This window comes from Aphelocoma coerulescens, chromosome 23 (genome assembly GCF_041296385.1).
Source record: "Aphelocoma coerulescens isolate FSJ_1873_10779 chromosome 23, UR_Acoe_1.0, whole genome shotgun sequence".
Lineage (NCBI taxonomy): Eukaryota > Metazoa > Chordata > Aves > Passeriformes > Corvidae > Aphelocoma > Aphelocoma coerulescens.
In genome coordinates this window covers 5,074,486-5,088,093 of record NC_091036.1, presented here as the reverse complement: position 1 = coordinate 5,088,093, position 13,608 = coordinate 5,074,486, and the positions used below count along the sequence as shown (strand labels likewise).

At 40.4% G+C, this 13,608-nt stretch overlaps 1 protein-coding gene across 4 annotated transcripts in view; it reads left to right on the top strand.

Moving 5' to 3' along the window:
• LOC138121866 (zinc finger MYM-type protein 4-like) overlaps nucleotides 1-13,608 on the top strand; it is a 43,315-nt gene that overhangs the window by 24,057 nt on the left and 5,650 nt on the right. For 3 of the 4 annotated variants that reach the window (XM_069035789.1, XM_069035792.1, XM_069035791.1), the window contains 16 exons: nucleotides 256-406; nucleotides 665-837; nucleotides 939-1,089; nucleotides 2,159-2,299; nucleotides 2,596-2,633; nucleotides 3,843-3,987; nucleotides 4,160-4,281; nucleotides 4,635-4,806; nucleotides 5,375-5,428; nucleotides 5,544-5,723; nucleotides 6,249-6,343; nucleotides 6,467-6,638; nucleotides 8,338-8,489; nucleotides 9,771-9,882; nucleotides 10,973-11,221; nucleotides 12,101-12,230. In XM_069035789.1, coding sequence (XP_068891890.1) covers nucleotides 256-406; nucleotides 665-837; nucleotides 939-1,089; nucleotides 2,159-2,299; nucleotides 2,596-2,633; nucleotides 3,843-3,987; nucleotides 4,160-4,281; nucleotides 4,635-4,806; nucleotides 5,375-5,428; nucleotides 5,544-5,723; nucleotides 6,249-6,343; nucleotides 6,467-6,638; nucleotides 8,338-8,489; nucleotides 9,771-9,882; nucleotides 10,973-11,221; nucleotides 12,101-12,230 — 2,237 coding nt within the window. The remainder of the gene's footprint in view (nucleotides 1-255; nucleotides 407-664; nucleotides 838-938; nucleotides 1,090-2,158; nucleotides 2,300-2,595; nucleotides 2,634-3,842; nucleotides 3,988-4,159; nucleotides 4,282-4,634; nucleotides 4,807-5,374; nucleotides 5,429-5,543; nucleotides 5,724-6,248; nucleotides 6,344-6,466; nucleotides 6,639-8,337; nucleotides 8,490-9,770; nucleotides 9,883-10,972; nucleotides 11,222-12,100; nucleotides 12,231-13,608) is intronic. The other variant, XM_069035790.1, reaches the window with a different exon arrangement.

The window sequence follows — 13,608 nt, the reverse complement described above, 5'->3', positions numbered from 1 at the left end:
TAATAAACACATCCCTGTCTCTTGGACCCACGGATGTTCCTTTTAATCCAAGGACAAAGCACATTGGTGAGGGCTTTCTGCAGGAAATTTTGCTTTATTATAAAGCTAAATGGGGAGACTCATTTGCTGGTGCTGTCTGTTGCTGATTTCTAATGGTATAAATACTCTTCTACGTTTCTATTAACAATTTAAATGTATTATATGGGATGTGACTCATTCAAACATTGAAACCAAAACATTCTGGCTGCGTTGCAGGGTAAAATGTTCCAGTTCTGTGGGAAGACCTGCTGTGATGAGTATAAGAAGAAGGGCAATATGACGGCTTTGTGTGAATACTGCAGGTTTGAGAAAATTATCAAGGAGACAGTGAGATTCTCAGGCGTAGATAGAACATTCTGTAGTGAAGGTAAGAAAGGGCAAGACCCTGTCTCAGAAAAATCAAGTCACAAGTGTTTTGCCTTAAAATGATTGGTTCTACTAAAAGAAATCTAGTATTTTTAAGTTAGGAGTCTGTTAGGTTTAGGAACACAGAACCCTGTTCACACTTTACATTTTAATGGTGTGTTTCAATGAATTATTACAGACATCACTAAATACAGGAATTAGAAGTGCTGAGTGGTTGTCATTTTGGTATTAAAGGATGTTTTTTGCTGTTTTCTTGTAGTTTGTAAACTGCTCTATAAACACGACTTGTCTAAGCGCTGGGGAACCCACTGTAAAATGTGCAGTTACTGTTTACAGACTTCCCCCAAACTGGTCCAGAATCACTTTGGGGGAAAAACAGAAGAATTTTGCTCAGAGGAGTGCATGTCTAAATTCACTGTTTTGTTTTACCAGGTAAGCAATAGTCTCACATCCTCTCGTAGACAATTTTGTACACATACCTCTTATTGGTGTTTCCAAGTGTGTTCAATTTCTCCCTCACTCTGTTTTCTTAGATGGCAAAGTGTGATGGTTGTAAGAGACAAGGTAAACTCAACGAATCCATAAAATGGCAAGGGGAGATGAAGCATTTTTGCAATCTGCTTTGTATTCTGTTGTTCTGTAAACAGCAAGGTGCTTCTGACCCTCCACTCCCAAACAACACAGGTAAACCAGGCTGGGGATGGTATTGCCTTTTGATGTGTGGGGTTGGATGGATGTTTATCTGCAAACTCACTTCAATGAACTCTTTAAGATCTGCCTTCTCCTGGGGAGCTTGTCTGTTGCTATTGAGTAGGCTCATGTTTAGATCACTCTTACCTGAGACAGTTTCAAACTTCTGTAGGTATGAAATGCAATTGCTTCATGTACCAAACAAATTTTAAAGAGGATGAAGCAAAAGCACTTGCTTTCAGTCACTTTCATGAAACAAAGGCCTGTTTCGTTGGGGTAAAATGTACTGATACCTAGTAAAAATAAATAAATTAAATATCTAGCTTGTCTTCATAACACCTAGAAGATATGGTAGAATGTTAATATTCTTTTAACAAAAACAATCAAGTGGTGAAATTCATAGACTTAATTGTTTTAAATTCAGACTCCTATATATGCACTTAAACCAGCCACTTCTGTGCAGTGTGTAGGCATGTGAAGAGTTCCTAGTTCTGTGTCATTAAGTGTTGATTCTTGGGAAGTATCAGTCCCAAGGGTAACAAGTGCTGTAGCTGTTTCCTTGAGCAGGTGGAATGGGAATGAGGGTGGGAATGAAGCCCACAGGAACAGGAACTGTGAATTTCTGTAGGGAATGAGACACAGAGGGATGAAAGGCCCACAAAGACAGGAAGAGAAAGGGAAACAAAAGGCAGTAATACCACTGATCCTAAAGAGGGGCATAATCTCCCACTGAGTGATGGTGGCTGCAAGAGTAAGGTACCCAAAACCAGTAAAATATTAACTGAAGGTTTTTAGTGTACACCAGGCCATATTCAGCTTTTCAATTTGGTGCACATCTGTTGCTTACCTTGGTGGGAGCTTTTTTCCCTTCTTGCTTGATTTGCTTGTGGAACCAGCTCCTGTTTAAACTGAAATGCTGCAGCTTGACACCTACATCCCCTTCTCACACAGCAGCCTCTTTCATCTGGAGACAGATCTGAAAGGGTGGGTGTTGTTTCAGAAATGCTTTTTTTCTCAATTATCTTACTGCTTATTCTCATTTTCTTCTGTCCACTGTGTCCAGCAAACCTTTCCATGGCACCAGCCTCCTCCTCAGGCCCTCCTTCTTTAAGAAAGGACTCAACCCCTGTCATAGCAAACGTGGTATCCCTTGCAAGCACCCCAGCTGCCCAGCCTACTGTTAACTCCAACAATGTTTTACAGGGTAAGGCAGCTGAATACGATGCCTGTACTTTTACATCTCTATTCCTGAACATTTATATTTGCTCAGGGATTTTATTTTTTACTGAGAACAACGGCCACTTCTTCATTATGCTTCACGTCAGTGCAGATGGTTGCGTTTGTCCTTCCTTTACCTAGGTATAAATAATGACTTAAATTTATGTACATACATCAGGGAATGAGTTTTAATTGGAATTCTTTTTCTTGACCTTGGCAGAATATGGATTGTGGTCCTTGATGATAAGTAGACATGTTATTGTATGTTTTTTTTCTTCACAGGTGCAGTCCCTACTGTGACAGCAAAAACAATAGGAGATGTAAGTTTTACGAGAGACTTTTCTCAATTTTGCCCAAATTGTATTAATAACAAGTAAAGTATCCAAGAATTTGGCACCATCGTTTTGTAACTGATTTTCGATTGGGATTTAAAATTCATCCAGCTTGCAGATGCTTTTTAAAAAATGGGTAGAACTTACATGGTACAGAAGTCTGATTGTGTCCACTGACAGATTGGATATTTTGAGGCAAAACTTGTCAGATTGTAGCTCTTGAGGTGCCTGTGGTTCTCAAGTAATTCATGTCTGGCTTCTGCACTTAAGGCTGCCTTTTGTGCTCAGAAGTGGGATAGGATGGCAAAAGGACCAGCACAGAAGGGAGGAGACCAGCCTGGGCTGCTGGGACTGATGCAACCAAGCTCCTGCAGCTTCATTTTCCTTCCCCACTCCCTGGTAGTGTGGTAACAGAGCTGTGGGGACCCACTGTCACCACTTACCTGGGGATAACTCTGAGAGCTCCTATTCTTGAGCTCTTTGAGGTATGTGGTGTAATATCTTGCAACTCTCTTAAAAGACAGAGGTGTTTTAATGTAGCTTTAGGTTCTGGAAGACTGACAGCTTTGCTTTTAGCTGGAGTGTCATTTATGGATTAGAGTATGAGTTTTCCCTCTTGAAATAGATCCTGTTATTTGAATGCATGACTGAAAATTACAGTTAGGAGGACATGGAATTAGTACAAGCATAAATAGTCAGTCTGTGTGGAATCAGGAAATGATGCTGCTGCTGCCAGAATTGGTGTTCATTTTTTTACATTCATTTGTTTTCAGTGGTTTCACATTAGTGTACTCAGTTTTATCAGTCTGTATCAGCCAGACTTTTAGTCATCAGAAGTACCTTAACATAATTCCTCTTTATATTTCTGACATTCCAAGGTCAAAAGTTTATAGTGCTTATTTGACTACAGAAACCAAATATTCTTGCAGATTTGTTCACTGCACTGTTAACAAAATCAGCTTTATTAGCAAAATTAGCTTTAAATAACATTATTGTTGGATCAGAGTAAATTGAGATGGAGACCAGAAAGTACCAAATACATTAGCAAGCTTGTTTTGCAGTAGTTTATAAATGATGATTTTTATCAGCAAATAGAGTTTTAAATTCTTCAGGGTCACACAGTAGAGAACAAACACTGGTCTTATGTTATCCTTCAAACCCATACTGACTCGGCCCTCATTTGTGTTTTCCAAACAGGCAAGTACCCAGACAGATGCCCTAAAGCTGCCATCATCAAAACCACCCAGGCTTCTGAAAAACAAAGCTTTATTGTGCAAGCCAATCACCCAGACTAAGGCCACCTCGTGCAAACCTCACACACAAAACAAAGAATGCCAGACAGGTGGGTGTCTGATCTCCTACCCCTGTTGGAATTGTCTGTACTGCAGTGGAGAGAGTAATATGGGATTTGTGTAACAGGGAGTATTTTTGAATGTATTGACTTTAACTAGTTTTCAGGTTGTTGTGTGGTATTTTCTAACAATTTTTGGTTTGTTCTGGTTTTGGTATAACAGAAAGAGAAGAACCTGCTCAACCCCAGATCATTGTGGTACCTGTTCCTGTACCAGTGTTTGTGCCAGTGCCCCTCCACCTCTACACCCAGTACACACCAGTTCCCCTGGGGATGCCAGTACCTGTAAGTTATGCTGCAGTTCACTACAGAAGTCAGTGGTTTACAGGCTTGTTTTGTGTCCAGCATACCCAGCACTGTGTCACTGGGTGTTGTGTCTGTTCATGCAAGTGGTATGTGGAGTCCTCAAAGCCATTTCCCTCCTTATTATCATATCATATTCACATGTGGTTAAACATCATCACACAAAATTACCAAACTGTAGGAAGAGTACAGAGCTGTCCAGTCTGGAGTTATTTTTGACTTCATTTTTGTAGTACTAAAATATATCTAAGGTTAAATGGGAGGGACCTCACTTTTGTATTTGCTGTTTCACTTCACCCCTAAGTATGTTCTGATATTTTCCACATGTTCCATAGGTACCTGTTCCCATGCTCATCCCAACTACCCCAGATAATGCTGATAAGATCATTGAAAATATTCAGGAAAACAAGGAAAAGATCTCCATTAATCCATTTGAAGCTGATCTCCTTCAAATGGCAGAAATGATTGCAGAAGATGCGGAGAGAGAAAAAACACACTCTCATGGTGGTAGGTGGTGGTTTTAAAAAGGATATGAAATGCAGTGAGGTGAAGGTCCTTTCACCACAAAAATTTCCTTCCCTGATCCTAGATGCTGATTTGTGTTGACAGGAACAGGTTACCAGAGGCAGTAACCTCCAGATCCATGTTAGAAGGAGGAGTCAAAATCAAGAAGACAGAGCAGCTGCTTTAAAAGAATATTTTCCTGTCAGGCTTTTTATGGAGGATTCTTGAGGGGTGAGACAGGTCAGAGTGTGTTGGATAGTGACCAACCCATGTAATGAAAATGAAACAAACTGGAAAGAGATGAACAAAATGTCCTGCAGATGACTCAAATAATAAACAGGGAGGGATGGAAGCCTTTGGAAAAGCAAACCTACATTAGTTCTTCATTTCTGTTTCCTCTGCAACAGCATGACCAGGGTAGAAAGCTGTTAGGAGAACTCTAGTGGAGAAGACCCAGCATGTGTGTTAATGTTATGACCTAATGCATACGTTTTTTCTATTCAAAGTATTTTGTATTAGTTGTGCAAGCTGTCCATCATGTGTAGATACAGATTTCCTTCTTTTTCTAAAGGATCTCAAACATCCGAGCACGAGCTCTTCCTGGACCCCAAGATATTTGAGAAAGGTCAGTCAGGTTTTTTATTTTGCAAACGGATTTTGATCCTGCTGTATCTTTTCTTGCAAGCTCCTGGTTCTGCCTTTCCTGTAGCACATGGTGCCTGTGATCCCTCTCGTTGCAGACCAGGGCAGTACGTACAGTGGAGATCTGGAATCAGAAGCAGTGTCCACTCCACACAGCTGGGAGGAGGAGTTGAATCACTACACCTTACGATCCAATGCCCTGCCAGAACCTGATCCAGAACTCAAGCAGTTCTCCAAAGGTGATGTGGAACAGGATCTGGAGGCAGATTTCCCATCAGGTCGGTGTAACGTGAAGAAAAACTTTTTGTTTTATAGAAGCACACACAACTTTCTGCATGAGCATTGTCTCAGCAGCCTGCTTGTGTGGTTTTTTGTAGTGACACTGGATGTTTAAAGCTGCAATAGTTGATCTACTAAAAATTGCTATTTTTAAAATATTACTGCTGTCTTTAAAGACAGCGCTCTGCAGAGCCCCTGACAGGAGTAGCAGGAAGCCTTGCTTGACTCCTTTGAATTCATCACTTCTGTGTCCCTGGGTATAATCCATGTGAGTGGGGGCTAAGATCATATTTTTCTGAATAAATACACCCACTGTTTTGGGGCTATTTTGTCCTATTGAGAATTTACAATCTTTATGCAGCAAGCGCACAGATTGCTTAATTAGTCAAATGTCAGCATTATTTGAATATACGGGTGTGATTGTCAACTGTGAGGTGTTCCATAGTATCTCAGTGACAGTGACACTTCTACCTGGGCTGCTAAATCATGTGATTAAACTTTTCATGGTGTTGATTTGACTTCAGACTCATTTGACCCTCTCAGTAAAGGACCGGGTTTACATTCACGTTCACGGGCAAGACGGAGACACAGGGATGGCTTCCCACAGCCAAAAAGACGGGTAAGGAAGTACTTCTGGAACACAAATTCCTTAAATTTTGAAATAACAACAATCTAATCTAACCATCCATGGATGAGGAGCTGATAAAATGCTGCTTTGTTTGATGTGTTTGGTTTCCTGTAGGGACGGAAGAAGTCTGTAGTTGCTGTGGAGCCCCGGAATCTGATGCAGGGCTCCTACCCCGGCTGCTCTGTTTCTGGGATGACCCTAAAGTACATGTATGGGGTAAATGCCTGGAAAAACTGGGTCCAATGGAAAAATGCACAGGAGGAACAAGGGGACCTGAAGTTTTCAGGTAAATTTGTCTCTCAGTGGAAACAGAAATACTTAGTTGAAGAGCACTTGGCTTGATTCATTGTTCAAGTGAAAATTAAGATTAGATATCACTGAGTTTTGCAATACCCGTGAGCGGAGAACAGATTTTATAAAATTCTGTCTTGCATCTTTCCATGCATTTAAAAATCATAGCTATTAGATTCTTAATTGATCTGTCTCCTTTTAAAAAAAGTCTCTAAAACATTAGAAATCTCCACTTTGCCTTACTTTGCATGCAGTAGTTCTTTCTTTGTAGCACAGATGCTTTATGCAGCTGCAGAGCGTTTCTGAGCTATTATAGAACCATGAAATTACAGATTTATCAGGCCATAATTCTAAGCTGACAACACCAACTTGGCTCCATCCATTTTATCTGTAGCTGGCACATTCCCAAAGTATTTGTTGGTCAGCAGAACTGTTTGCTGTAAAAAAATTTGTGTGATCCAACATCAAAATCTTAGCACCCTATTTCTAGGCTTCACAGCTGGAAAGAAACATATCAAAAGTCTGCCCATTCTGTGCTGCAGCCTGCCTGAAACTAACTTTATTGCTCCTCATGTCTCACTGGGGTGATAGATAATAATTACAATTAAATACTATTTTGTTTATTTTTCCAATTATGGATTATTTTAATTTTTTTTACAAAAGCCCAGCAGTCCTGGGATTTGGCAGTGTCTAACTCCCCTTTTCCCTGTCTCAGATCTTACATCATTGCACTGAGTTTTGTGGGCATATTTGCAGGGTCAAGCAGAGAATTTAAGTTAAGAATAGAACTGAGCTCTTTGGGGATGGTTGGGAAGAGAGAAAACTGTAATAAATACCTTTGCAATTTAAAGAACTAAGCATGGCAGGACTTACATAAGAAATACCCCTGAAGGGAAAAATTCTAGTTAGGATGAGATCCTCTTTTTCATCCCTTTTTTGGAATTTTTGTTGTCATTCCATGAGAACAGTTGGGGTTTATTTCCCAGATGTGGATTATTCACATGAGCTGCTATGTTTTCTTCTTGAGGCTAAGGAAGTAAATATTACAATCATTTCCAGGAAACTTTGCCCACTCCCAGAAAGATTCCCTGCTTATTTCCCAGGCAGGCACTTCTGAGGTGTGGAGCAACCAAGCCTGGTAATTTCATTGCAGATCATTTGATCAATTCCTGGCTGCTCTGCTTCCCTTTCCAAACCCCCTGCATGTCCCATTGAACTCTTCCTTCCTTCTTCCTTTAAGAAGTGGGATATGCTGCACTCAACTCATGTCCAGAACTAGTGGGAAATACCTGAGGTCTTTTTCTCACTCTGGTGGGTCTCTCACTCCCCTGAGTCCAGCTGGAGGGGTGAAACCCATTTATCAACCCCAGGCTGACTCAAGCTCATGTAACCACTGCCATCCCACATTTTGGGTTCAGCAGACTCCCAAACATTTACATGTCTGGGCTCTGAATTCCTGCAAGCCTCAGTACTCGTTGTAACATTTCTACTGATTGCACATGCAGCTGGTCTGGGTTTTATTGACCAAATCATTCAATTCTCAGCCAACAGATAAGAAGGAGTTCACCATTTAGTCATGCAGGGTAGTTCATGTAGGAGACAGGAATTAGGAGTTCTGCCTACACGAAATAATAAGGAATGTGGGAAGATTTAATGTGATTAATTAATTTTCCTAATCATTTCCTCGACTCCAGTTCATCCTGTGAAGCTCAAGGAGGACATTCTCTCGTGCACATTTGCTGAGCTGAGTTTTGGCTTGTGCCAGTTTATTCAAGAGGTGCGGAGACCAAACGGAGAAAAATATGACCCTGACAGCATCTTATACTTGTGCCTTGGAATTCAGCAGGTAACTCTGGAGTTAGGGCACTGCTGAGAACATGCAGAACTTGCTCTGGTCATTTATGGAACATCCACAGTCCCACATGGGAGCTTGGGGTTTATAGAGGAGGCAAGAATGTCTCTTTTTTGTGTTTTATTGTTTGCCTTAGTCCCATATAGAACTAATTTTTCTGGATTTTTTTATGGTCACAGTGACCAAGTTCTTCTTGGTCTTACAGGAATGTGATGTGGGGGCTGAGTGTTTCTACCTAGACACAAGTACTTGGATTTGGAACTTTTGGATCATTTTTTGTGTGTAGGAAAGATTTGCTCCTCAGAAATACTTGTTTTAGGATGGAATGGTTTAGATCTAAAATAATTGCATGGTGCTATATAAGTTTACATGGAAGGGATTGCCCAGGAAAGATTCCCAGTGACAAGACAGACACCTGTTGTGTTGGCAATATTTACAGAAAAAATACATTGGGAATAAATTGTAATTAGAGAATACTAAGAGTAGTGTAGTAAGTCCTTACTACCTTCCTTGCAACAGTAGCAGTACAAACCTAGAATAACACTTATTTGTGTTTAAAATTCAATGTTCAGTATATTTCTGTTCTGTTTCCTTTAGAGCAGCCTGCTTGCTCCTATTCTGAAACAGGCATTTTGAGATAAAGAGTCAAAAGCTACTTATAACATAAAACCTATTTAATTAGACATGGAATCATCTTAATTTTTTTTTTCCTTGCTATGCTTGGACAAAATGTAGAAAGAGTTAAAATTCAAAGTGCCATTGATAAGTTCTAGGAGTATCAGTGATTTTTGTGTTCCAGTTTTGCCTTATTTATTGATACAAACTCCTGACTTTTAGAAAACTTTTCTAAACTGCTCCTTGGCAAGTTTAAGGAACTTTTCTTGCTTGGTGCTGCAAGCTGAGCAATTTCAGCAGCCTGTGTCTCTTGTCAGGAGGTATTAGCATGTAAAGTTCTTTTCAACAGAAAAATACTCAATAATTATGGTTTTTATAGGCAGACTTTTTCAAGAATATTTAGAGGAAGATGATTTTGCAGAAAACAGCTCTAGAGCTTGAAATATTAACCACAGTTCTTGCCTAGATCTCTCCTTTCGTACTGAAGAGGTCCCAGTCCCTGCAGAAATTTGATTTGCTGTTTTACTGGAGATTTCACCAAAGTGTTTGGCCCCATAAGACACTGGGACACAAGAAAGGAAAAGAATCTGATGTCCTATATCTTCTCTGCAGTGTTATATAATCACAAACTGTTTGTCTTCCTGGTTTTTTCTCTTGTAGTACCTGTTTGAGAATGGTAGAATAGATAACATTTTCACCGAGCCCTATTCCAGGTTTATGATTGAACTCACAAAACTTCTGAAAATCTGGGAACCTACAATTCTTCCAAATGGTAGGACAATTCTTTTGTTTTATGTAGCTGCATGACAAAGCTGTATCATAAATTAATGTTTTCTCAGGGCCAGGAAGAGAATGTGATCTGAGGCTGTCATGTCAGTCTCCTCTCTACACCATGGATTTTATGTCTGTATCTACCAGTTATGGTTACACTTAAATATATCTTTGCCTCTGATCAATCCTTTGAAAGAAAGGATTCCCATTCTGGCACTCAACACATTAAGTTTTCTTCTTCTCTCAAGTTTTAGCTCTTTTTTTTTTTTTTAATACAAGTAGCCAGATTTGAATGGAGTATTTGAGATGAGGTACTGCAAATACTGCAAATACTGTATACAGTTGCACTGGTATTTCCCTCTTAGTGCTGGAAATACTCCTGGTGAATTTGAGGATCATATTAGTAAATCATTGGACTCTTGTCTCAACTCCAAATTAAGATTTCCCAAATTCTGCAGATACTTTTAACTGGTTTTCAAGCCTGATTATGTGGTTTGTAGAGCTGGACACCAGCCCTGTGAGTATACAACATCTTTTCCAGAGTATCAGTGAAATTTAAGTAATACTGACAATTCCACAACTGGCTTTTCATTTAGAAAAATGAACTTTCTATTTATTACAGAAATAATCCAATTACATATAGTTTGCTGCACACAGTGATATTTTTTTTACAACGAATTTCTTCTAAGCCCCTGTATCTCCCTTTCCTAACTGACTTATGATAATCACAATGGGCTATTTATACATAAAATGGGACATTTTAAACTCATACTTCATGTTGTAGGAATTACACATTTTTGCAGTTGGCTGAGTGTAGTAGAATACAGTGAAATTAGAACTTAGTGAGAATCTGCTGGTGTCTGCAGTTCCTTTATATCCTTCTCTTCAGGTATTGGAAGATCATGCTGTTCCACAGCTTGGTTCTCCATGCTCTTATGTTTGTGCATGCAGTATTCTGGTTTTATTGGATTACAGTTGCTGATGATAGGTGTGAATTTGACCTGATGTGTGGTTCATTAATAGAGGTTAGCTGAAAGAGGATTTATATGCATAAATAACTATTTTCTTTGTCCTTTGCCCATTCTTTGTAGGTTATATGTTCTCGAGAATTGAAGAGGAACACTTGTGGGAATGTAAGCAGCTGGGTGCATATTCCCCCATCGTTTTGTTGAACACCCTTCTGTTCTTCAACACCAAATACTTCCAACTAAAGAATGTCAGTGAGCACCTGAAACTGTCCTTTGCCCATGTTATGAGGCGCACTCGAACTCTGAAGTATAATACTAAGATGACATATTTACGTTTTTTCCCACCCTTTCAAAAACAAGAGGTAGAATCAGGTGAGTGCTCCCTGATCTTTGGTGTTTGGGCAGTCACATTTGTGTTTGAATTATGGAATCAGGGTTTTGTGATTCTGTGTTGTCTGCTTCTCTTTTAAAAAGGACTGGGGAGAACAAATATGTTCTGCTGTAAGCAGAGCTAAGCATATGCTGTTATCCTGAATGTATTTGCAGTATTTTTCTCTGCTTTAAAGAGAAATTTGGAATGAGCCAAAGCACCCAGGAAAAACTTACAAAGGAAGTGTCACAGATTTGGCTGCAGATTTGTTTAATAGTCTTTCATAACATCCTCAGCTTGCATAAAGCTCTATTAACTACTGCAAGATTTAAAGGCCTTTTCTGAAGTCCTTTTCTCAGCACTTCACAATCTTAGGGTTTGGAGGTCCAGACCTTTATTGTGGCTTTTTAATTCCCATATTTGTCCTGGGTCTGTGTGGGGAGCAGACCAGGCAGCCCCAGCAATATGGGGCTTGCACTCAGAGGCAAAGACACACAGATGTTTGTTCTCAGTTAATTTTGGCATTTGGGAAAAGGAAGTCTTCGATCCTATTGGCTTCTTCAGTTCATAGCTCCAGTGCATTACATGAATTCTTCTTTAATAAGTAAAATTATATCCCCCATGTTTTCCTGCTAGTTCTTGTGAGATTTCTAGATGAGGAATGGGCTGTGGACCTGGCCTGTAGGATGTGCAGTCCTTTGCCCACCCAGCAGATCACACCAGGTGACCATGGCTGGATGGTGACACGTGACAGAACCAGTTCAAGGAGTGGGTTTGGGTGATGCAGAGTCACCACTGAGTGCTGGGCTGAGACACCAGGCCTTGTTTCTGAAGGTGCTGCTTTTCACTGAACTTCTGTGATGCCATTTTTGTGTATCCAGATAAATTATCAGTAGGCAAAAGGAAACGCAGTGAAGATGAGGAGGTTCCAACAGCAGTGGAAATGGCTGAAAACACAGATAATCCCCTCCGGTGTCCAGTCCGACTTTATGAATTTTACTTATCAAAATGGTAAGTGACAGAACTTGAGCTTTGGTCTGTGTGTAGACTAGAACAGGCATTTGGGCAAGGAGCCCACTCAAACCCTCTGTGCCCGTGCTGTGGTTCCTCTCCCCAGTTCCCAATCCCTCAGCGTGAGCAGAACAGGAATTCCAACAGCAGCACTGCTGTGAGAGCCCCAAACAGGTTTCTTTTTGTTACTGGTGTTGAGTCAAGAGCAGAGTTACAGAGAGAGATGTATTATTTAAATAAATAAATTCTTTGATATAAATGTAAACTGGAATGTTCATGGCATTCTCATCTCCCTTAATTCCCATACACCATCCTTCTTGTGAGGAGATTATAACTAATACCCCAAGGAACATCATGTTCCTTGTGAAAGAGTGTAGGAGAAATGTGAATTAGTTAAAACTCCTGATAGATTTTGCCTGCTGAGATGTGAGATTAACTTGTGTTTAGGAGTTAGAAAGGAGACTATAGCAAGGACAGAGATATAAATCATTTTTCTCTCCTGTTTCTATATAAACTTCAGTTAGATCCTTGAGCAGGTGGAAGATGATGTTCTTCTCTCTTCAAAGAAAATACACATGCTAAATGAAACAGCATCTCATTAGTGTCAGCTGAAACTCAGATAAATCACCCTCAGAAATGTACCTACTGAGCATACTACAAATATCCCATTACTGAGGCAGAGACAGGCATGCAGCTGTCCAGGCTCCTTCTCTCCCTCTTCTTACCTTCCTTGTCTTCACTGGCATGTCATTAGAAGCTTTTAGTTGTTCTTGGGCTGGGAAAGCATTTTCATGCTCCTCATCATATATCATGGCTGAGCCTCTGCAGTGGTGCAGGCAGCAGTACAAATTCCCTTTGCTGTTTTGATGTGACTATCCCAAAGCCAGGCAGGAGGGATCCTGGCTCTAGAGACTTTAGAACCCTACCAGAGCCTGGAAGCTGCCTTGGAGTCAGTCTTTCAAGCAGATGGGCTTAGCACTGCAGCATGGCCAGGCAAGCTGGGATTTAGTTTTACCCACTCTTGAACAGCACCTTAGAATCATTTAGGTTGAAAACTCCCTCTAATCAAATTCAGCTGTTCCCTCAGCACTGTCAAGGGCAGTACTAACCCATGTCCCCAAGTGCCACCTCCACATGGCTGTTAAATCCTTCCAGGGACAGGGACTCCACCACTGCCCTGAGCAGCTGTGCCAGGGCTGGACAACCCTTTCAGTGAAGAAATTGTCACTAGTATCCAGTCTAAGCCATGAGACCATTTGTCCACTTGTCCACATTATGCAGCAATTCTGGAATCCCAGAACCAGTTTCATTCAGGGATTGCATGTCAAATGCATTTATCACTCCTACCATTAACTGGATGACACTGAACAAGAAGGTA